Below are 24,868 nucleotides of genomic sequence, written 5' to 3' on the forward strand. Positions count from 1 at the left end.
CCACTGGAACCTCACGATATCACAGAATCACTGTTCTGGTTTTAAGGAAAGGGGTTTAAAGACTAAAGCAATTGAGGGTGCCTGGGTGGCTCAGTCGGTTGAGCCTCCGACTTCAGCTCTGGTCATGATTTCACGGTCTGTGAGTTAGAGCTCCGGATCGGGCTCCGTACTGACAGCTGAGCCTGGAGCCTGCTTCGGATTCTGTGTCTCCCTCTCTCTGCCCCTCCCCTGGTTGTGCTCTCTCTCTCTCTCTCTCAAAAACAAATAAACATTAAAAAAAAAAAAAAAAGACTAACGCAATTCTCTAGAATACTACAATGCAGATGAGTGACTTACCCATGGTCACTAAGTGGTTAAATGGGATAATACGTGCATAGTGCCGGTAACAGTGCCTGGCAGACAGCGCTATCCACGAATTGGCTGTAATTAAGAGCACGACCAGATGTTCTAGCTGCAGCCTCTTACCATCCCACAAGGCTCACTGCCTCTTGATTACAGAAAAGTCCTCTGAATTGACTGTCACATTTAAGATTTTCACTTGTGTAATGAATGCCCCTTAACTCTGAGTGCGGTTTTAATTTACATTCTTACATTTGGCGTTTGGAGCCCTTTTAGCTTTAAAAAGAAAACACCTGCCCAAAATCAATGTTTTGGTAAGTTTTCCGAGGCTTTCTTTTTTTCCTGGTACAACTGTTCCCAATAAATGAACACCATCCTTGTTCATTTATTGAGAAAGCGGATAATGGGAATTCCCCTTAACTAAGAAACCGCCCCGGGTTAAAGCGACCACGACAATCCCTACCTCACCATAACTAGAAAGGCTCAGACCGCAACGCCACCCAGTCCGGCAGGCGTGGACCGTCATCCACTGACGTCACTGCGCAAGCCTGCCGCGACCTGACGCCAGAGAACAACCTCAGGCCTGTATGGAGCCACGCCCTCCCGAGCGCCATGCTGGGTGTTCGCGGCGCGGGGTTCGCGCGGGGCCTGCGGGTAATGACGCAGGCGTGGCTGCGGGATTCCGGCGCGCTAGCCCTCGCGCGCGCGGCCGGCACACCCCGCGCCAGGCACTGGCAGCCTTCTGCCGGGCCGGGACCGCGCAGGCGTGGGCTCAGCCTGTCGGCCGCCGCGGTCGTGAACTCGGCGCCCCGCCCCCTGCAGCCCTACTTGCGCCTCATGCGTTTGGACAAGCCTATTGGTGAGTGCGAGCGGACGCACCGCGGGGATGCGGGAGTAACGGAGAAGCGGGAGTAGCGGAGAAGCTGCCAGGCGGTCGATAGTCTCGGAACGCCCTGAGGGGAGGTCCCTGAAGTGGCTCGCGGGCCTTCACATCCCCCTGAATCCTGAGTGCTCGGGACGGGCAAAAAGTTGGCCCTTGTGTAAACAGTGAATCGAGCGGAAGTTCCGTTCTTGTGTCCCTTTTTGTGCACAGATTTACAATATCGAAACACGTCCACATTCATTATGTTTGATCCTTCCTGTAATTCTTTAAGGCTCCCAAAGCAAAAACCTGGAACTGTCATTACAACTGAGGGAAGCAGAGCCAGACCAGGTGAACCTAGTTTTGATGCTGAGTTCTAGCTTTGCCCTCCACCACCCGTAACACAAAAGATTTAATTCAAGTGAGTGCAGCAGGTACAGTACTTATGGACCGCCTATCAGCTAACTGTCGCCTCCGAAGATTTCCGTGACCTTCCTATTTAAAATAACATCTGCCACCTCATTCTTTACACTTGTACCCTCCATTTTCCTTCACAATACTCACCACTAACTAACCTGATGCATTTATTGGTTGATTGAGTCTCCAATACAGTCTAAGCGCCACAAAAATGGGACATTTCTGTCTAGTGCCTCCTACATAGCTTGGCAATAGTATCAAACCAATTCCGACCGTATCACCTAGCCTCAGGGACGGAAAGAGCTATACACACTCACCGCTTTCAAGGAACTCCTAGTCTTGGTGGAAAAAGACAAATTATTGGGTGAGCTGGGAAAGAAGGAGATCAAACGTTAGTGGTACAGATGGCCAAGTGCTGTAGGAAAAGGAGTAATTAGTGTGGATCTCCATTGTTAGAAAGTGTCAAGAGCAAATTGTATCTCAGAGGACAGGTAGATTTTGCAGAGCAGATATCTTCATAGTTGGGGGAAATGTTTTTGCAAAGACTCAAGTGTGGAGAGTTGGAACATCAAGAATATGAGTTGATCTAGAATGGCAGGTGGGTGTAGAAAATACTGGGAGGCGAGGCTGGATAAGAGCTGAGCCAAAGAAGCATGGACAGTGGTGTGGGAGGGGCAGAGCTTAAACTCCAGGTCATCTAAGATGATAGCATTTGCCATTGCAATGCAGGGAAATACATTCAGATGCCTGGATGCATTCACTCCACCTAGGCCTAGCCAAGACCCAAATGTAGGTCTTGCTTGTGGTATTCTAGGTTGATGCACTACTTATTTGGGATCAGAGCACTAAGAGTTATAACGATTAGCTATTAAAGTATAAAAGCAAATTAAATAATAGGGACAGTCCTGCCATCATGACCCCTTGCATTTTGGGTCCAGATACAAGTTGATAGGCATACATTTCCAAGCCTAGGTCTAATCTAAAGCATAACTATAATTCTGTTTTGGTGTCTGACGGAGCTGCAGTGTAGGCTTACAGACATCCAGGACAGATCAACAGCTGCCATTATTCCCATAGCCATAAACCTCTGGCTTTTTGCATTAGTGGCTGACCATCCCACCACATAAGAGGCTAGCTACATAGTTGTTCCAACTCTGGAATCAGACCTCTTCTTTTCTCATCTATAAAATGAAGATACTGATAATACGGACTTTATAAGGTTGTCATGAAAATTATTTTATATATATGTGTGTTGAGTCCTTAGAACAATGACTTACATAATAAGTGCTCAAGAAAATGTTTGGCATTAATACCTGAGAAGAGGGAATTGGAGAAGACTGGGGTAATAGTTATGTATGTGAAGAAGATACCAGCTTGCACGCTCTAGTTCTAAATAAAGTGATAATTGTAGGGTTTTTTAAGACAATTTACTAATAGTACTGTGTTGCAATTCATTCAACAAACATTTTTTGAGCCCTACTGTATGCCAGGAACAATAAATTGACAGAATTTATAAGTTTGGTATTTCTTCATTTAAATTCTTCTTTTGTGGGGTAAGTTGTATGTTCATTGTTTTACTTTGCTATAGTTGATTTGTTTTTATAAACCAAAGTGGGTTTCATTGTTTTTCAGAATGGATTGCAGCTTCTTTCAAATGTGTCACAAACTATAGTATTCCAGAAAGTTTCAGCAGGTGGCACTCTTTACACTAAATTGATGGTGTAATTTTTGTTTTACTGCCTTTATGGGTAATTACGTTGTCTTGAAGATAATATGTAATTTAGTAAAGTTCTTGGAGTCCGTTTACACAGGCTTTTTGGTCTGCCCATTCTGCCCACACCTCTCAGAACTTGCTCATTTTATTTCATCTCCCAGAGAATTTTTCCTTTTCCTACAATAGGCCTTTCTTTCTGTTTGCGTCCTCGTCACCTCTGCATCCTTCTTCATGGAGGAGAGAATAAGGACAGTGTAATAGGGAAGAAAGGAAAGAGCTGTTGCTGAGAATCAGGAGCACAAAGGAGCAATAGGAACTTAAGTGTTTGTAGAGATTTAGGTATACTGAGTTATCACTCAGCATTGACCTTGGACAGACTAGAACCAGACCAAAGTCTACAAACCTAACTTTACATGTCAACTCTGCCACTTTTTGCCTTTGTGACCTCGGACAAATTACTTTTTCTGTGCTTCAGCTTTTGTATTTGTTAAGTGGGTATATTGAAAATAGTGCCTATCTCATAAGTTTGTCGTGAGAATCAAGTGTTCCATGACAGCACATAGTAACAGCTGTGTATTTGCTGTTACTATTTTTATATTCATCATCACTAGTATTGTTTCCTCCTAACAACTCTGAGTGGTAGATATTCTTTCCCCTCATTTGTACTCGAGGAAGACTGAACCTTAAAGTTTAGTATACTTTAGTGTCCAGCATCACTCCACTTATTAGTGGCAGACATCAAACCGAATGTCTGACCTTCCCCTTGATTATAGAAACCCCCCTCATCCATAGGGATGCCCTACCGGTTCCTATAGGTAAGTGCCTATAGTACCTATAATATAGACTGATGGCAAAGGAAGTCTTGTTCTTGACACGAAATGCTATAGGTGATTACACATCTTTTCTCTCCAGAATTCTTTTTTAAATAGACTCATTCTAATTGCACCAGGAAAATAATGCCTTTCAAGTGGTATTCTTTTGTTTCAGAGTAACCCTGCCCCTCTGAGCTGTCCTGGTAGGTCCAGGAAAAAGGAAGTAGTTCAACCCGTTGTTTCACTTGTTTCACGTAACCTCTCTGTGTATTCGTTTCCTCATCTGTAAAATAGAAACAGTAATAGAGTTTACTCTGTAAGGGTATGGTTGAGGATTAAATGAGTTTGCATGAATAAAGCATTTAAAACAGTGGCTAACATTTCCTGAACCTGCAGTAAATGTGAGCGATTGTTGCTGTTGTTTTATAAGGGACACACCCAATATGAGTCAGTCCCAGACACCCTGAACCCGAATTTGAGTCTGGACTCAAATTTCTTGTTTTCAGCCTCTCCTTATCTTTTCTTCTGTGTCCTCCCTGATCCCTCCCCCAGTGACTTGGGTGGCACTGTTTTATGCCTTTACAGGACCCTGTATTTGCCCTGTTGTTGGATTGATCTATTTTGTTGTTGTTATTTGTTTAGTTGTATTTCTTCCTTTTCATTTATAAGCTGTGTGAAGGCAGGAAGGCTCTCTCTTTTAGTCACTGTTGTATTCTTAGTTCCCATATGTGCTTTATAGATTCCTGTAAATGAATAAAGGTTAAACTTATGAAGCATAAATATGATTATAGGCACTTTGTCATTTGGCCATTTTTGTATAGGATCTCACCTTTATTTAGCCACATCCTCTTTTTCTCTTACGTGGCTGAATTGGGAAGGAAAGCTCAGGATTTATCTTAATAGGCACCATAGCCAAACATTTGTCGAAAGACTTTCTTTTGAAAGTAGAATATCAGAGTTCACATGTGAAGTCTCCCATCTGTATGGTCTATTTGGTTTTAGCTTAATTTCATCTAGCTTTTGGGCTGTGTGCCAAGAACGAATCCCATTTGTGCATGTAGCTGCAAAATATTTAAAAAACAGTAGGTTAGTGATCTCTCTCCCTCAAGCCTATTTTATTTTACTGTGCTAACAACAGTAAAGAAAGTTTTACTAACTTTTTTTAGAGGTAATGCATGCATATGACACAAAATTCAGAAAGTGCAAAGACGTAGAATCAAAACTAAGTCTTCCTCCCCTGTTTCCCAGCCACCCAGTTCCCATCCCCAGGGACCAATATTATTATCAGTTTCTAATGTATCCTCCCTGACACGGTCTATGAACATACTGACATTCAAATACATGTATTTGGTGAGTGGGGGTGAGCGCACACAGGGTAAAAATTTTTTGGTTGTCCTCCATATGGGTTGGACCACTTGGTGACCTCATGAGAAATGCGTATCAGACACTTCGAGGTGTGTTGTCAGACTTTGGGTTTTGCCCATCTGACAGGTGAAAAATGTTATCTCAATGTAATTTTGATGTGTATTTCTCAAAGGTGATCTTTCATATAAAGAAGAATCATTTGTAGTTCTTTGTCTGTGAACTTTATCTTTTTTGTCTGTTTTTCCATTGGACTAGTGATCTCTTTCCAGTTTCTAGGAACCCTACATATTGGGCCGAAGATTCCTTTGTGATATGAGTTGTAAATTTATTTTCACGGTTTTGTCATGTGTTTTTGACTTTGTGTTCTCTACTTCTCTGGGATGTAGTGTTTAAACTAAAGACAGATAACTAACTTGAATATGCATCTTTTTTGTCTTTTATCTTTGCTTAGGAACCTGGCTGTTGTACCTGCCATGTACTTGGAGCATTGGTTTAGCAGCTGAACCAGGCTGTTTTCCAGATTGGTACATGTTGTCCCTCTTTGGCACTGGAGCTGTTCTGATGCGTGGAGCAGGCTGTACTATTAATGACATGTGGGACCGGGACTATGATAAAAAGGTAGTTTCTTGGGGCGCCTGGGTGGCTCAGTCGGTTGAGCAGCCGACTTCGGCTCAGGTCATGATCTGACGGTCCGTGAGTTCGAGCCCTGCATCGGGCTTCGGGCTCTGTGCTGACAGCTCAGTGCCTGGAGCCTGTTTCGGATTCTGTGTCTCCCTCTCTCTGACCCTTCCCCGTTCATGCTCTGTCTCTCTCTGTCTCAAAAATAAATTAACGTTAAAAAAAAAAAAGGTAGTTTCTTCCTGGAAAGGAATAGGGAGGCTCCTCTCAATTCTGCAGAGTAACATGGTGGCATCACTTTCCACAAAAAGCAAAGGTTTTTTTAGTGTACTTTAGTGTACCAACATAATAAGTGCCATTTTTCAGTTGGATGGCGGGTGTCGCAAAGTGCAACGTACTTCCTTTCTCGACAGGAGCAGCCATGCAGGCAGGGTGTGTACTTCATTTTTACAAAATGAGTTAGAATTTAGAAGGCCAAGGTACGGATGTGAGGAGCGAAGGAAAAGTTCATCCTGAACCTTCGGAGATCCAAAACAACCATCATTCTTTCCTGTTAGATATATATTAGAGTCATGGGCACCTGGGTAGCTCAGTAGGTTAAGCTTCCGACTTCGGCTCAGGTCGTGAGCTCACAGTTCGTGAGTTCGAGCCCCACTTCGGGCTCTGCACTGACAGTTCAGAGCCTGGAGCCTGCTTGCGATTCTCTCTCTCCCTCTCTCTCTGCCCCTCCTTCACTCATTCTCTCTCTCTCTCTCTCTCTCTAAAAATAAATAAACATTAAAAAACAAAGTTACTTGGGGCACCTGGGTGGCTCAGTCGGTTAAGTGTCGGACTCTTTGATTTCGGCTCAGGTCATGATCTCACGATAGTGAGATCAAGCCCCACTTCAGGCTGTGTACTGACAGCATGGAGCCTGCTTGGGATTTTCTCTCTCCCTCTCTCTCTGCCCCTCCCCTGCATTTTCTCTCTCTCACTCAAAATAAATAAACTTAAAAAAAATTATTATTCAAGAATGGCAAAATTAAAAGTAAACCACAGAAGAAATATGTGGGATACAAGAGGCAGTGGTAATCAACTACACAGGTGCCTGAGTCACTCAGTTGGTTAAGCCACCGACTTCGGCTCAGGTCATGATCTTACCACTGTTATGCCCAGAATTCGTGATCCCCAAAGACCACCAGGGAGCCGAGTCCGATGCAAAAGCAAAAGAGCCTTTATTCGAGCTAGCTCGAGCTCAGTCCCCTACCTGCACCAACGCAGCGGTGAGATACCAGGGAGAGAGAGCGAGTTTCAAAAGCACAAAGGTTTTATAGGGGTCTAGGGGCAGCCGATTGGCTGGGGAAGGGGCATGGCCTTGGCCGATTGGCTGGGGAAGGGTCAGAGTCCTGTTACGCAGGTCGCTGGGTGTTTTTTGATCAGGAAGTTTGAATGGGTGAGTGGGAGGTTACTCAAGGGGAGGAGGCGTGGTCTAGGTGAAGGACACAGAACAAGATGGAGTCAGCTGGCGTAGGCCCGCCCTTTCACCACCTGAGTTTGAGCCTCATATTTGGCTCTGTGCTGACAGCTCCGAGCCTGGAGCCTGCTTCAAAGTCTGTGTCTCCCTCTCTCTGCCCCTTCCCCTGCTCACGCTCTCTCTCTCTGTCTCTGTCTCTCTCTCAAAAATAAATAAACATTTAAAAATGTTTTTTAGGATATATATTAGAGTTGTAACTATTCTTCTATAAATCAAATATTTATTTACTTAAAAAATTTTTAATGTGGGGCGCCTGGGTGGCGCAGTCGGTTAGGCGTCCGACTTCAGCCAGGTCGCGATCTCGCGGTCAGTGAGTTTGAGCCCCGCGTCAGGCTCTGGGCTGATGGCTCAGAGCCTGGAGCCTGTTTCCAATTCTGTGTCTCCCTCTCTCTCTGCCCCCTCCCCCGTTCATGCTCTGTCTCTCTCTGTCCCAAAAATAAATAAACGTTTAAAAAAAAAAAAAAAATTTTTTTAATGTAATTTATTGTCAAGTTAGCTAACATACAGTGTGTACAGTGTGCTCTTGGTTTTGTGAATAGATTCCTGTGATTTATTGCTTACCTACAACACCCAGTGCTCATCCCAATGAGTGCCCTCCTCAATGCCCATCACCCATTTTCTCCTTTCTTCACCCCCACCCCATCAACTCTCAGTTCTCTGTATTTAGAGCCCTTATGGTTTGCCCCCCTCTCTGTTTGAAACTATGTTTTCCCCTTCCTTTCCCCTGTGGTCTTCTGTTAAATTTCTCAAGTTCCACATATGAATGAAGTCATATGATTTTTGTCTTTCTCTGACTGACATATTTCACTTAGCATAATACCCTCCAGTTCTACCCATGTTGTTGCAAATGGCAGGATCAAATCTTAATTTAAACAAGCCAAGGAAGCCCCTGTTAGCATTTGCTATGATTATTTCTTTTAAAAAATGCAATTTTATTATTATTTTTTTCTCCTTAGAAAAATAGTAGTTGTTTGTTTAATCTGAAAAATTCAGACAGTACCAAAATAGAAAGTATAGAAAGTACAAGTGTTCCTTATTTCCTCTCCCAAACGCCCAGAGAAACTTCATGTAACCATTTGATGCACTGTATTTCTCTCAATTATTTTCTATGCATACTCTAATGCATGTGTATAATTATTTCTTTCTTCCTCAACAGACTGTTATTTTCTCAAGGGAAGCATCCATCTCGTTTGCCTTTTATCTTAGCAATTGTGCATAACAAGTTCAAGATCATTCATTAAATCTTTGAATAAATAATCAAGTAAACTTTCGATTTATTTTTTTTTTAAAGCACTTTATTTATTTATTTTTTTTTTGAAATTTATTGTCAAATTGGTTTCCATACAACACCCAGTGCTCATCCCAAAAGGTGCCCTCCTCAGTAAACTTTCGATTTAGAAGAAAGCCATGGTGGGGGCCCCTGGGTCATTCAATCAGTTCAGCATCCTAGTCTTGATTTCAGCTCAGGTCATGATCTCTCAATTCATGAGATCAAGCCCTGCCTCCGGCTCTGCGCTGACAACACAGAGCCTGCTTGGGATTCTCTCTCCCTCTCTCTCTCTGCCCTTTCCATGCACGTGCGTATACTCTCTTGAATAAATAAACATTAAAAAAAATAATAAAGCCATAGTGAATATATAAAGTGAATACTCTTCTATACATTTATGTAAAGTGAATAATCGTCCCTAGTTTGCCTTTCATACTGGTCTGAATTTTCCTTCAGCAGGGCACACCTGTAACGATTTTTGTTCATAAGAACGGTATCATAATGTATTTTTTAATTCAAAAAAATGTTTATTGAATACTTGCTGTGCGTGAGACGCAGTGACAGGTTTTAGGGTTGCATGGATGAGAGACAGTATTTCTGACCTCACAATTTCATGGTTACACTACAGCAGCACTATCGTGAGAGTGGTGTCCACAAGGGAACTTACAGAAGACCACCTACCTCAGCCTAAGAAGCAGAGACAACTTCTTTCCAGGGGCGTGAACTTTGAACTGTGTCAGAACAAGATGGCAAAAAAGGGTGGGCTGTAGGGCGAAGGTCACTCTGTGCAGAAGGAACAGTAGATACGGAGGCATGGCTGTGAGATGAAGTATAAAGCTTAACAACTGGAGCATTGTGGTTGGTGTGTGGCTGGAATATAGGATAGTGGCAAGTGGCAGGAACTGCCTGATAAACACATTTCTGTCCCGCTGGCCCCATTGGGATAGGTTAGTCCATGCCAGGAGAAGCATGCTTGGTTGATTTGGGGTTCCTACACCTGGTTAGTTTTTCCTTCTGCATAACCATAGGATTGCAGCTTCTGGGATGTATCGCTTCAAAATAGTTCTTGAACGTGTTTAGACCAGCTGATGTCAAAGTCCTGGCTGTAGTATTTTACTGTAATGTAAAGTTTTGCAAATGTGAGTTACTCTTGGGGGAAACTGGATAAAGGGCATATGCAATCTCTATATTTTTAAAAACTAGAGATTTGGGGGGGGGGTTCTTTTGTTTGTTTTTTAGATAGAGAGAAAGAGCAGGGGAGGGATAGAAAGAGAGGGAGTGAGAGACTCTCAAGCAGGCTCCATGCCCAGTGCAGAGCCCGATGTGGGGCTGGATCTCATGACCACGAGATCCTGACCTGAGCCGAAATCAAGAGTCAGATGCTTAACCAACTGAGTCACCTAGGCACCCCAAAATGCAGAAATGTTTTTAAAAACCGAATATAAATCTACAGTTATCTCAAAAGAAAAAGGTTAATTAAAAAAATATTCAAACCAACCAGCTTTTAATTAACAAAATAGAACGATTTTAGTTTCCCTTTAAGTGATTTTTTTCTCCTTAGGTAAAAGGTTATTGATTAGGTATATCTCCCCCTTGACATTTTTCTCTGATTAGAAGATTCCAGTTTCTATTTAGTTTTTTAAAAATTTTAATGTTTATTTTTGAGAGAGAGAGACAGAGACAGAGTGTGAGCAGGGGAGAGGCAGAGAGAGAGGGAGACATAGAATCCGAAACAGGCTCCAGGCTCCCTGCTGTCGGCACAGAACCTGACCTGGGGCTTGAACTCAGGAACCGTGACATCAGGACCTGAACCGAAATTGGATATTAAGCCGCCTAGGCGCCCTGAGTCCAGATTCTATATAGACATATAACAAAGTTCTTAAATGAGTATTTTATAACTATTAAAGAGATTTTGCTAGCATGACTTAAAATGTTATTGGGGGGTGCCTGGGTGGCTCAGTCGGCTCAGATCATGATCTCAGAGTTTGTGGGTTTGAGCCCTGCATCGGGCTGTGTGCTGACAGCTTAGAGCCTGGAGCCTGCTTCGGATTCTGTGTCTCCCTCTCTCTCTGCTCCTCCCCCGCTCATGCTCTCTCTCTCTCCTTCAAAAATAAATTAAAAAAAAAAGACATTAAAATGTTATCTGCATCTCTCTTTTGTAATCCAAGTTCTTTTCTAAAAAATTGTTGTTTAATTTATTTAAACTGGAGGGAAAAAAATCAGTTCACCCATTTCTCCCATTCCACTAGCCCTTCGGCCTCTGGCAACCACCAACATGTTCTCTTTTTCTATGAGCTTGAGTTTTTGTTTTGTTTGTTTTAGATTCCACATGTAAGGGAGATCATACGGTATTTGTCTTTCTGTAGGACTTATTTCACTGAGCATAAAGACCTTGAGATGCAAAATGGTAAGATTTTTTTAATGGCTGAATTGTATTCCATTTTGTGTATATGTGTGTGTGTACCACATTTCTTTTTATCCGTTCATCCATTAACAGACACTTAGGTTGTTTCCATATTTTGACCATTGTAAATAATGCTTCAGTGAACATGGGAGTGTATGTATCTTTTTGAATTAATGTATTTGTTTTCCCTGGATAAATACCCAGAGGTGGAATTCTGGATTAGAGGGTGGTTCTATTTTTAATCTTTTGAGGAGCCTCCATATTGTTTTCCACAGGGGCTGTGTCAATTTACACTCCTGCCAACAGTGCACAGGAGTTCTCTTTTCTCCACATCCTCGTCGATAGGTGTTATTTCTTGTCTCTTTGTCTCTTAGCCACTCTAACAGGTGTGAGGTTTTGTTTGCACTTCTCTGGTGATTAATGATGTTGAGCATCTTTTCGTGTGCCTGTTGGCCATCTATGTGTCTTCTTTAGAAAAATGTCTATCCAGATCTTCTGCCCATTTTTTATTTGGGTTTTTTTAGGCTTTTTTTTTTACTATTGAGTTATATATGAGTTCTCTATATATTTTGATATTAACCCCTTATCAGGTACATGATTTGCGAACATTTTCCCCCATTCAGTAGGTTGATTTTCATTTTGTTGTGGTTTCCTTTGCTGTGAAGAAGCTTTTTCGTTTGATGTAGTCCCACTTGTTTCTTTTTGCTTTTGTCGCTTTTGCTTTTGGTCTCAGATCCACAAAATCATTGCCAAGACCTATGTCGGGGGCTTATTGCTCTGTTTTCTTCTAGGAGTTTTATGGTTTCAGGTCTTACGTGCAAGTCGTTAAACCATTTTGAGTTAATTTTGTGTATGCTATAGGATAGGAGTCCAGATTTATTCTTTTTGTATGTAGCTGTCCAGTTTTCCCAGCACCATTTATTGAAGAGACTGTTCTTTCCCCATTTTATAGGGAATATACTACAGTCTTGGCTACTTGATCATAAATCAACTGGCCATATATGTGTGGATTTATTTCTGGGCTCTCTGTTGTATTTCATTGATCTGTTTTTATGCCAAAATCATACTGTTTTAATTATTGTAGCTTTGTAGTCTAGTTTGAAATCAGGAAGTGTGATGCCTCTAGCTTTGTTCTTCTTTCTCAAAATTTCTTTGGCTATTTGGGGTCTTTCATGGTTCCTTACAAATTTTAGGATTGTTCTATTTCTGTGGAAAATGCCATTAGAATTTTGATAGGGATTGCATTGAATCTGTAGATTGTTTTGGGTAGTATGGACATTTTAACAATATGAATTCCTCCAGGGCATGAGCATGGGACATCTTTCCATTTATTTGTGTTTTCTTTAATTTTTCTCATTAATGTTTAGTAGTTTTCAATATACAGGTCTTGCACCCCCTTGGTTAAATCTGTCTCTAGGTATTTTAGTCTTCACTGCAATTGTAAATGAGATTGTTTTCTTAATTTCTCTTTCAGATAGTTCATTATTAGCCTAAAGGAACACAACAGATTTTTGCATTTTTTTTTTTTTAATTTACATCCAAATTAGTTAGCATACAGTGCAACAATGATTTCAGGAGTAGATTCCTTAATGCCCCTTACCCATTTAGCCCATCCCTCCTCCCACAACCCCTCCTGTAACCTTCTGTTTGTTCTCCATATTTAGGAGTCTCTTATGCTTTGTCCCCCTCCCTGTGTTTATATTATTTTTGTTTCCCTTCCCTTAGTTCATCCGTTTTGTCTCTTAAAGTCCTCATATGAGTGAAGTCATATGATATTTGTCTTTCTCTTGACTAATTTCCCTCCAGTTCCATCCACGTAGTTGCAAGTGACAAGATTTCATTCTTTTTGATTGCCGAGTAATACTCCACTGTATATATATACCACATCTTCTTTATCCATTCATCCATCGATGGCCATTTGGGCTCTTTCCATACTTAGGCTGTTGTTGATAGTGCTGCTATAAACATTGAGATGCATGTGTCCCTTCGAAACAGAACACCTGTATCCCTTGGGTAAATACCTAGTAGTGCAATTGCTGGGTCATAGGGTAGTTCTATTTTTACTTTTTGAGGAACCTCCATACTGTTTATCAGAGTGGCTGCACCAGCTTGCATTCCCACAGATTTTTGCATGTTGATGAGTTAAAAAGCTTGGCCATGTTGTCATGCTTATCTCATAGTTTCTTAAAAACTCTATATCAATAAAGATATGTTTGTGGCTTGGGTTTTGTTTAGTACATTAGATAATAAGTAAATTGCTCATATATTAAATGATAAGTTGAATTACTATTCGGATATATGGGTTAATGTGTTTTTTTGACATATATAATCTGCCAACCATGCAATGAACGTTAGGTCCATAAACATTAAAATAATCTCAAGGCACAGGTATTAATGATTTAATTTTATAAGCTGTGAGCAATCTGGTTTCATAAAAACCACATGGAATATGTTTTGATCATCATATTACATCATTTTTAGTCTTTTGATGGAGTGCTTGTTTATTTTCAGCTTTCGAATTTAGCTAGGTTAATTATTTCGAATTTAGCTAGGTTAATTAATTATCACCACTGAAGCAACAGTATAATCTGTGGTTAGTAAGTAGTGTGGTCAGTGGGACTAGACAGACTGTTCTACTAACCATCTGTGACCTTGGAAAGTTACCAAGCTTCTTCTGCCTCAGTTTTCTAAAACAAATGGCAGGAACTTGTGAGTGGCTAGAAGTCAGGGTTGTTGTAAGGATTCAGTGGTGTGATGCATACATAGTTGTCAGAATAGTGTCACATTGTGAGCACTCACGTACTAGCCGGAATAATTGTAACATCCTACAACAAATATAAGACATAAATATATTTCCAACTAAGACTCTAGGGACAAAATCAGAGATAGAAGATCCGATTCTGGCACTCTAACCAAGGTGAGTCATTGTAGCCTTTGACAAACTGTTGTATTGCACAGTGAGGCATGCTTATAAATTGGGTCAGCAAATTTTTTCTGTGAAGGACCAGATAGTAAATATTTTAGGCTTTGTGGGCCATACCATCTTTGTTGCAACCGCTTGATTCTGTTGGAGCACAAAAGCAGCCATATGCAATATGTTAACAATATGTTCGTTTCAATAGAATTTTATTTACGGATGCTGAAATTTGAATTTCGTATTATTTTCACATATCATAATACATTACTCTTTTTTTTTTTAACTTACTTTCAACTGTCTAAAAAAGTAAATCCATTCTTTTTACTCATGGGCCAAACAAAAATAGGCAGTAGGCTGGATTTGGCCCACAGGCCGTAGTTTGCTAACCCTTGATATAAATCAGAATCAAAACAAAAATGTGTTATATTAATAGTAGCTAACATTTATTACATACTTACGTGCTTTAGACACTGCATTTACTGTATGAGGTAGGCGTTCTTAGTACCCCTTTCTCCTCTTCTTCTCCTTCTCTCTTTCTGTTTTTCTTTTAGCAGGAAAGTAAGCCCAAGAGAGGTTAAGTAATTTGCCAAAATTCATACAGCCAGTAGGTGATGGAACACTGGGCTCTTGGATCCCAGATCCTGAGTTCTTCTAACAATGATGACAATTTTGGTTATGTTCTTTTTTTTTTTTTTTTAATGGTTCAGTGTATAATAATCACATTTCATGATCTCTACACAGGAAAAGAATAATGTATATTATTTGTCCACATAATAGCTCTGTCTGTTCATATTCTTACATTGAGTCTGCTCTTTACATTTGGGTACAATTAATATTAGATTATAGACGCATTCTTAAATAGCCTGGCAAAAGCACTCCCAGTTTCAAACCCAGATAATCTGTCTTCTTTCTGTATTTACATTTGATTTCTAATTGCAGTGCTTCCTGTAATCAAAACATTCACTGCAATTTCCTTTTTCCTGAGAATTATCGTTATTATTGTCTCTCCTTGCTCTCTGAAAATTAGGCATATACTTGCTAATAAGCTGGGTAGCTAAATAGCCAGATAAGGAAGTTGCTTTGTTTTGTCTGTTTGGAGATGGAGATGGGAGAAGGAAAGGAAGTGGAATGAGTGGTGGGAATTTTTGGTACTTTTCAAAGCTGTTTTAAATATGAAGTTTTCATTTTTGGCAGTGTTTCCAATGTTGATTTCACTTTTTATTCATATTTTTGCTTTAGTGCTTGCCATGGCCATTCTCTTGATTGCATGTTTAAATGCATGATGGAACCATTACATGAGGCTAAGGTATCTGGTTTTATGTATTAAGGTTGTAAGAACAGCAAATCGTCCAATAGCTGCTGGAGACATCTCAATTTTTCAATCCTTTATTTTCCTCGGGGGACAGCTGACCTTGGCACTGGGTGTTCTTCTGTGTCTGAATTACTACAGGTATAGTGAATGTCTCTTTCAGAATCGTGTATAAAAATCTCTCTTTTGGAAGTGGAGAAAGTAGAAATAAATAAAATAGAAATATCTTTGTCACAGAATTGTTTATTGGTTACCTATTGAGCATCTGTAAGTTAGCAAGTATAAATAAGTCGCCACATGTTGTAAAATCAGGAATGTTTTCAGCCAAAGGAATTGGAAGAGCAGCATTTAATTTATCCTGAGCCACCATTATACTTTCATTGCATGTTCCCTGGGGAACACACGGCACCTTCATAGCTTTTCCAGATACATACATGGATGTGTGTATATACCCTTATGTGTAATTTTATTTATCCTGACAGTATCTCTAAAGTAGATAGAAGTAATTATACTCATTTTGCAAAAAGATTAACTGGGTCTTTCCGAGAGTCATGTTCATTATCAATGACAAAGGAAAAAAAAATGGAAGAATTCATTCCTATGTCTCTTAAATAGAGATAGAATTAAACTTTTGTGCATCAGATGGCTGCTTAGAAAGTACTTAAATGAGAAAAAAAAAAAAAGGACAAAAAATAAGTGTCACTTTATAGAAACTAGACTTAACCGCGTACTTTGCCCTGATAGCATCACGTGAAAATGCTTTTGGAAGGTCTGTCCTGGGAGGGCGGTGTTAGATGAGCTGGTGCCTAAGAACATCTTATGCTGTCATCCTTTTATAGGTGCTTTGTGACCTTGTCCTCTTCTGAGGAGTAGCACCCATCGTGCACATAGGGAGGAGTGTGTTGACTCTGATTCTGTTTGGACATCTCCAGTAGTCTAAAACAACATTTAGAGAGGCACTAGCATAGAGTGGGTGTTAAGTTGGACTGTGGAGCCATCCTGCCTTAGGTTTGAATCCTGGCCCTGCTACTGACTGGCTCTGTGACAGTCGAGAAAGTACTTAATCTCTTTGTGCTTTAGTTTCCTCATCTGCAAAAGCAAGTAGAATAAAACTGCCTCTTAGGTTTGTCGTGAAGATTATAATGAGTTAGCATATGTAAAGCAGTTAGAATAGCACCTAATGTATGAAAGCACTATATGCATTATTATTTTGTTTGGTTGTTTTATAATACTTAAAATACCTTCTAATCATCTTTTATCCTAATCAAGGTCCAGGAAAATAATTTTACGTAACAAAATATATAATTTAAGATCAATCATTTTCCAATTAGTATTATTACTGTTGTCTTATTTAGCAATTTCTAAGAGATGGTGACATTAATCTTTAATGTTTTTTCTTGATTTCAGTATAGCTCTGGGAGCAGCATCCCTACTTCTTGTCATCACCTACCCGCTAATGAAAAGAATTACATACTGGCCTCAGTTAGCCTTGGGTGAGCTTGAAATAACTACAAGTATTTCCTTGGATACCCTCAAACTTCTTTGTGTGTGTGTGTGTGTGTGTGTGTGTGTGTGTGTGTGTGTGATGTGGCAGTGATAAAATGTCCAGTCAGTCATAAAGTTTTCTAAACCAAGAATAGAATTTCATATTTTAAGGGAGGGTAATTAGCCATTTTTATTGGCTAAGAAACCTTATATATTTATTAAGATTATCATCATTATTATTTCCTGAAATGTTTTTTTAAAAATCTGGTATGTCATGAAGAAAAAAATTAACAGATTTGACTATACCCTTCTCTTTAGGTGACTGACCTGGATGCCCTGAGCACTTGGAGGGTTGGGGTGAAAAGCACACTCAGGCAGGAAGGGTTAGTATGTGACAGCTTAGACAGCCCCTGTCTGTGAAGTCTTCCTTAGCCCTCCCAGAGAAAGTTAGCCAGTCTCGCCTCTGGCTCCCACAACACTCCGGAGTGGCACTTCTTCATTTCACCAGCAGTAACTAAACAAGAAGATGCTGGGGGCTTCCTCTGTCTCCCCAGTTATAAATAATAAATGCCTAACAGATAAAGCTTTCTTTGCATGTGGATGGCCCACTACCTACCATAGCACCTGGCACATCACAGGTATTCAATAAATATTTGTTGGTAGAGCAAACAAAAGATGGGTAGGTAAATCAAAATCTATTGCAAAAATACCTTCTACTAGAATAAGCTAGAATATTCCTAAAGGTATTCTAGATGCTATTATGCCCAGAATTCGTGATCCCCAAAGACCACCAGGGAGCCGAGTCCGATGCAAAAGCAAAAGAGCCTTTATTCGAGCTAGCTCGAGCTCAGTCCCCTACCTGCACCGACACAGCGGTGAGATACCAGGGAGAGAGAGTGAGTTTCAAAAGCACAAAGGTTTTATAGGGGTCTAGGGGCAGCCGATTGGCTGGGGAAGGGACATGGCCTCAGCCGATTGGCTGGGGAAGGGTCAGAGTCCCGCCACGCAGGTCGCTGGGCGTGTTTTGATCAGGAAGCTTGAATGGGTGAGCGGGAGGTCACTCAAAGGGAGGAGGCATGGTCTAGGTGAAGGACACAGAACAAGATGCAGCCAGCCGGCGTAGGCCCGCCCTTTCAGATGCTTGAACCATTTTTTTCAGTGAATAACAGAAGAAAGGGGGTTTCTGAGAAAAGACCTGTGGGACCCACTGAGTATGAGGTACCTGAGGGACTTGCAGGTAGAGATGTCGAGCAGACAGTTCCAGGTCCAGTCTGAAGTGTAGAGCCGATCAGAGTGCACATAGAGATTTGAGAGTCGTCCGCATGTCGATGTTCGTTTACAGTCCTCAGAGAGGATGGGCTTACAGAACGAATAAGTGTTCCCGTCTGTACTGTTGTTTCTGTCACTTAATGGGGGAAGGAGAGTGATTAAAGGACAGACCACAAGGTTTTGGCTCAGCTAGGTCTAAGTTGAAACCCCAGCTTCTACCATTCATTGACTGCCAGGCACCGTGCTAGGTAGGGGGAATGTTCTCGTGAAACCTCCTATTAGGGTGATAGTATTTTTTCTATTACCCGTGTTATTTGAATTGTCAATTAACCTCTCTGAACCCGTTTCCTTTTTTGTGCAGAGTAGCTTGTCATCACCACAGAGAGCTGAGAGAATTTCAGGAATCGACCTAGTAGCAAACAGTGCACAGAGCCTGATGCGCAGAAGCACTTGGTACATGCCAATGCCCCCTCCCCCCTTTGGGAGTCTAAAGTGTCTTTGCCCTCTCCCTCTGTCTCACCAATTGTAGGGTTGACTTTTAATTGGGGAGCATTACTTGGATGGTCTGCTATCAAGGGCTCCTGCGACCCATCTGTTTGTCTGCCTCTTTATTTTTCTGGAATTATGTGGACGCTAATTTATGATACTATCTACGCTCACCAGGTAAAAAATATCTTTTTTCTCAACTCTGGGTTAGTTATTATCGCCGTTTAAGAACTTTATGAACCACATTAAAGGGATGTTTTCCGAAAAGAAAATCATTCACACTTCTTTGGCACCAACAAGATATTTTTGTTTCCTGTAAATGTATGTTTACCAAAGAGATCAACTCTTTAATTTACAAGCATTTAAATTGTATATACTGTATTGCCAGGCACAGTTTAAAAAAAAACCTTACAAATACTAATTTAATCCTCATAACAACCTGGGAGAGAAGGTGCTTTTATTATCCTCATTTTGTAGATGAGGAAACATGTGGAGAAGAGCCATATCTGTGTCACACAGTTAGTGGATGGCAGAGCTGAGATTCAGACCCAGACAATCTCTACAGTCTGCACTTTTAACGGCCACGTTCTCCTCCCTTCTGTGGAGGCCTCTACCAGGCAGATCTTTTTCCTAGTCGTGTGGGTAGTAATCACTTTCCCATATTTTTTGTCATTACCACTCTAAGACTGCAGAATAATAATCCATTGATTTAATATGCCATAAATCTTTTTTTTTTTTTTTGCCATAAATCTTTTTAATAATTTGTCCATTTGAGCCATTTAAGTTCTGAGAGTTTTTGCAATTATAAATAATGTTGTTCTAATCGCTAATATCTTTATGTGTTTGGGGATAAATTTTTAGGAGTGTATTACTTAGTTAAGGAATATAAACATATTTATAGCTTTTGATACTGCCTTTCTCATACGGGTAATAAAAAAAACACCACTTTTGCTTTTCTTGATTTATGTTCTTAATTTTCCTTTTACATTACGAACTTTGAAACAGTTTCTTCTCAGTATTTTTCTGAAATGTAACTGTCTTCTCAATTATTTACTTGAAGAATATATGTTGGTTCAATGGAATGTTTTCTGATATTCCAGTCTGGAATTCATCGTGCTTTCTTTCATTTACCCCTCTCCCCCACTGAGTTTGTATTGTCATGAAGAAGATTGCTAGGTCTCTAATCAGCCTGATTTCCTGAAGTGAAACTTGACTGACAGTTCAGAAGAGATGCCTATACTTTTCACAGTAATGTCTGGAACCAATGATGAGGATATCTGTACTCCAGTTAGATTCACTTCTTCAGTAAAACACCACGCACTCATTCACACTTTGGTACTGCGTGTAATGAAAGACAGTTTGCACCTGAAGGTGCTTACAGTATGAAGGGAAAAACATACGTTAATCCTGCATTTGTTGTTACTTGGATTTGGAAGCCCAAAAGATAGCCTATCAGATAGCTATCTGGGTGCAGTGTTGGGCATTACAGCCTCTGACATCATGTGGCTGTAATCACAACAGTATGTGAAAGTTCTTAGAAATAAAATTGCTGGAAGAGATCGGGCAGGTAGATGGGAGTGTATCACCAGAATTGACTTTTACTTAAAGGATTTGATGGGAGAGGTGAGGAATAAACCACACTAGTAGTGAAATGTGAATAGATGTGGTCAGGTGCCAGTGGAGCATTTTTCTGCATCTGCGGCTTCAGGATTGAAACTAAAATGTACAAGAAGTTGTTGAGACTTGAGAACTCAGAGGGAAGAAGGAGCTATGTGAACAGTTAGACTTGAGTTTGACTCTAATGTGGTCCGTGTAGAGTTAAAAGTCATTCATAGGGTGGTGAGCAATACAGTGACATGTAGCAATGTATAGAGCTGGAAGATAGTTTTAGCAGTGACATTTAACCTGGATTTGGCCTGCACATTCATTACTGATCAGCCTGTGTTTCTAAGTTACTGTCAGCTTTCACAGCATATGTCCTTTGAAAGACCGTTTCTTCTGGGGGGGTGGGGGGAGGAAGATAAAGACCCTTTCTTCTGGAATTAGATAATGGTGATAGTTATACAACCAGAATGGTGAATTTTGTGGTATGTCAATAAAAACCACACAGTTTATTATTACTTTCTGATGTTAGGACAAAAGTGATGATGCTCTGATTGGTCTTAAGTCCACGGCGCTGCGGTTCCATGAAAACACCAAGTGGTGGCTTAGTGGCTTCGGTGTGGCGATGCTAGGGGCGCTGAGCCTGGTGGGAGTGAACAGTGCTCAGACCGTGCCCTACTACACTGCTCTGGCTGCTGTAGGAGCCCATCTGGCACACCAGGTTTGACCGTTTTCTTACACTTTCCCTCATTTTTCCTTGGGTTATAAATTGTAAAAACTATTTAAACAGAAACAACCTCTTTGTTTACCAAGCAACGTACTTCTTTAAAACAAACAACTACTTGGCTTATACTATCTTGAACCACCCCCTCCCCTGCCTCAACATATCATCTAAAAAAGCTCACTGTATTAGTTTAGAGAAATAATCTAAAACTAAACCTAGATTTTTTTTTTTCCCCTCTGATTTTTCTGGAATTACTTCTGATTGATGTCTGGGAAAATTTCAGCAATGTCTGAAGGTTGTGGGTTGAGCTGAATTGCTCTGAAAGCAAACTGATCAACATAACTGTACTTTTAATATGTGGGCTGCTGTGATGGTTAGCAAACTAATCATTCATAGGGATGGGTTCCACTGGCATTAGCAGTCAAGGCCAGATAGGACACGAAGTGCTCACATGTCAGACAGAATTCTGCCTACATAGTGGAAAACTGTCATTTCAGCGTGTTCAGCCATCATCCACAAGCTTATATTGGGATCTACATTATTTACTTTTGTAAAATGAATGAACCAAATCTAATTTTAATGAAGTAGGTTGCTTGTAAATGGACTTTTTTTTTTTTTTTCTTAAAATTTTTAAGTTTATTTATTTATTTCGAGAGAGAGAGGGAGAAAGCAGGTTAGGGGCAGAGAGGGGGGAGGAGAGAGAGAATCCCAAGCAGGCTCTGCACTGTCAGCTCAGAGCCCAATGTGGGGCTCGAACTCACGAACTGTGAGATCGTGACCTTAGCTGAAATTAAGAATCAGACGCTTAACCAACTGAGCCACCCAGGCGCCTCTAAATGGACTCTATTTTTGTATCAGTGTTACTGTTACTTTCTTTGAATGGATTCAAAAAGGTGTTAGCCTCTCTGTAGATGATCTGTTTTATACACATCATTGCAAATTACTTATCAGTGTAAACAAGACTTGCATAACATAGTAAGAAGGAAACCAAAACCTAATGTCCACAAAGTAAACCTCATGCTGTATCACCTTCATGGTTTTCCTCACAATGAAATTTTAAACGGTAGGAATTGGTGATTCTCCAGAATTCTCTAGATTTCACCATTTTCCTCCTCAGAATTTCTTAGCATCCCCTTTTGCTCATAACGCAGCACTGTGGGGGTTGTCACCATCAACTGATTGGCCAGGAGAATGGATGTTTAGCCATATTTAAGCACCTGGGATGTTAGTGGACAAAGGCAAAAATTACGAGGGCAATTACAAATACTGTAAGCAATATTTAAACCCATCTTGAAATTCTAAATTGCATTTGTGGTCTTCTATCCAGTCCTTGCCACAATATTTTAAGATGGACATAGACTTCTAGTATTTGGAAAAAAGGAAATCGTGATGATTTGAAGTCTGGAGGCCACATGATAAAGAATATTTGGGGAAATGAGGGATGCTAACGGTTAAGCCTAGGAATGAATAAGACAGGGACATGACACTTTTTTTGATATATTTGCAGGACTGCCATGGAGAAAAAGGAATGTATTTGTTCTAGGTCACTAACAGCAGGTCTAGATTGTCAGATCCCCTTCTCTATGTGGGGATGGGAAGGAGATTTCCACATGCATGGGGGTATTTTCAGTTATAAATAAACTCGGCGGGGTATCCACAGTCATTTAGTGAGTGAGGGCCAGGTATGTTAAATACCTTTCAGTGCTCTAGACAGCCCTGCACAATAGACTTGTCCTTCCCAAATGGGATTTGTTCACCTGCTGGGAACCATTGCTCCAAAGAATAACGCTAGAACTGGAGGGTAGGAATTGTAGGAGGCAGATTTTAGATCTGTGTAAATATTTAGAGCTTTCTAATTAGTTAGAACTAAAAATAATGTGGGTTGCCTTTCAAAGCATTCATGCACCCCTCAAGTGGAAGTTTTTAGGACACAGCTTAGATAATACCTAGCCAGTGAGAGATAACGGTAGATTTTTCTACACTGGAAACAGGTTGGGGTACATTAAAGGCTTCCCGTTGCTTAAAATCCTGTAAGAGAGTGCAATTTTCTTCTCTGTACTGATGTGTTTATTTGTGATGCCAGAAAATTTATATTAAATACTAATGCAGCACTGTGATCTTCTCTTACAGATTTACACTCTAGATATCCACAGACCTGAGGATTGTTGGGATAAATTTACCTCCAACCGAACACTAGGACTAATAGTTTTGTTAGGGATTGTCCTTGGGAATTTGTGGAAAGAAAAGAAGACAGATGAAGCAAAGGAAAGTATGGATAGTAGAATAGAAAATTAGCAAATGAAGTGGATCTAGGAATGTTTAAAACAAATTTTACAAAACACTCTCAGGTCTTGTTACCACATAATTAGATTTGAATAAACAGTCTTGCAATATGTTAAAGAATTAAGAACCACGAGATGAAGACATAGACCATATTTGCCTGGATTTAGTTCAAGTATTCTCTAGGAAAATCCTTCCCCCGTCTCAGAAACCAGGAACTCTTTAGCATTTGAGTGACCTTGAGTACTTAAGTGGATGCATTCTAACTGCTCATAATTCCCATCTGCAGTTACGGTAACAGTAGGAGTTTGGGCACTTTAAAAGACACCTGATTTGTATCTCATCTAAATGAATGAATGTAGGAAAATGGACTTTACTTTTAGGGAAAAATAAAAGCTGGCAAGTTGGGGTTTATTGTGCTTTGTTATGACCTTTACTCACTGCCAAAAGCTGTAAGTTAGGAAACCATTCTGTTTTTTATATTTTAGGAGAATTGAAGTAAATAAAAGCTTTTATCTACAATATCCATACAGACTTCTGTTGTTACCAGTCCTGACATTTATTTACACATCCGGTCTCTGGGTACAGCCATGGTAACCAAAGTAGGCAGGCAGGCAGTCACCAGGGACTGTTTTAATTCCTGTTGATTTCTTTTTTTATCTTACTTGATTATGATTTATAGGATAATGGCATATTGGTTAAATGTCCTAACAGTTTCTTCCCTTGCTGTCTTCTCAGCACGGCATGTTCTCAGCACAGCAGCCAGAGTGATTTTCTTAAAACCTATACGAAGTTCTGTCATTCCTCTACTCAGAACCTTCCAGGATCTTCTGAGGTCCCTCAGGACAAACCAAAACTCCTGTCACCTGTTAGGCCCTTCATGATTTGGCCTCATCTGAGACTACTTTCCCACACCCCTCTCTAGCTCCACTGGCTTCTTCACTGTTCCTCATCAGGCTGGTGGACTTCTGCCCCAGGGCCTTTGCATGTATACTTCCCTTTGCCTGGAATGCTGTCCTTGAATCATGTCAGTCCTTCACAGCAGGTCTTTTCCTAAATGTTACCTTCTCAGGCTTTTCTCAGCCACTGCTTGTAAAATTTCATAACAAATGCCACCTACACTTTGTATTTCCGTGTTCTTTATTGTCTTTTTCTCTTCAGAACCTAGCAGTATTCACCTAAAATATATTTTACTGGATTTAAGTGGCTCTCGTGGACCGTGGGATGTAAGGCAGGCGGTTATTTGTGTGTGTGGATTGTGGGCAGCAGTGAACACTAAATTGCATATTGGTGATAATGGTCGTGGTGGTAAATGTAGCTGACACACCAGGCAGGCCCTGATAAATAAGCACAGGAAAATGTAGTGAACTGTTTATTCAGCAAATACTGAACCACAAGAGTGTTTAGACTTAATAGAAGTAGCATCCATGATTCTACTCTGCTATAGCAACAGTGAGTTGAAGGGGAGAATAGAAATGTACCCTA

General features: G+C 40.6%; 1 protein-coding gene across 3 annotated transcripts; it reads left to right on the forward strand.

Moving 5' to 3' along the window:
* Positions 1 to 908: 908 nt before the first annotated feature.
* COQ2 (coenzyme Q2, polyprenyltransferase) lies at positions 909 to 24,511 on the forward strand. Of its 3 annotated transcripts, none has more exons than XM_045473501.1 (7): positions 909 to 1,198; positions 5,961 to 6,127; positions 15,557 to 15,678; positions 16,945 to 17,030; positions 18,821 to 18,954; positions 20,912 to 21,100; positions 23,234 to 23,907. In XM_045473501.1, the coding sequence occupies exons 1-7, from the start codon at positions 952 to 954 to the stop codon at positions 23,396 to 23,398; spliced, it is 1,110 nt and encodes a 369-aa protein (XP_045329457.1). In that variant the 5' UTR covers positions 909 to 951; the 3' UTR covers positions 23,399 to 23,907. The 3 variants fall into 3 exon arrangements, with proteins under 3 accessions (XP_045329457.1, XP_045329459.1, XP_045329458.1); XM_045473503.1 differs by lacking the exon at positions 23,234 to 23,907 and adding an exon at positions 24,122 to 24,511 and having other exon boundaries at positions 916 to 1,198; XM_045473502.1 differs by having other exon boundaries at positions 916 to 1,198; positions 15,635 to 15,678.
* The last annotated feature ends 357 nt before the right edge of the window (positions 24,512 to 24,868 follow it).

Source organism: Leopardus geoffroyi, chromosome B1 (genome assembly GCF_018350155.1).
Source record: "Leopardus geoffroyi isolate Oge1 chromosome B1, O.geoffroyi_Oge1_pat1.0, whole genome shotgun sequence".
Classification (NCBI taxonomy): domain Eukaryota; kingdom Metazoa; phylum Chordata; class Mammalia; order Carnivora; family Felidae; genus Leopardus; species Leopardus geoffroyi.

Coding starts and splice junctions, on each gene's coding strand:
- COQ2 (XM_045473501.1), top strand. CDS start 952: ATGCTGGGTGTTCGCGGCGCGGGGTTCGCGCGGGGCCTGCGGGTAATG. Junction 6,128..15,556: donor ACCGGGACTATGATAAAAAG/GTAGTTTCTTGG, acceptor TTATGTATTAAG/GTTGTAAGAACAGCAAATCG. Junction 17,031..18,820: donor CTGGCCTCAGTTAGCCTTGG/GTGAGCTTGAAA, acceptor CACCAATTGTAG/GGTTGACTTTTAATTGGGGA.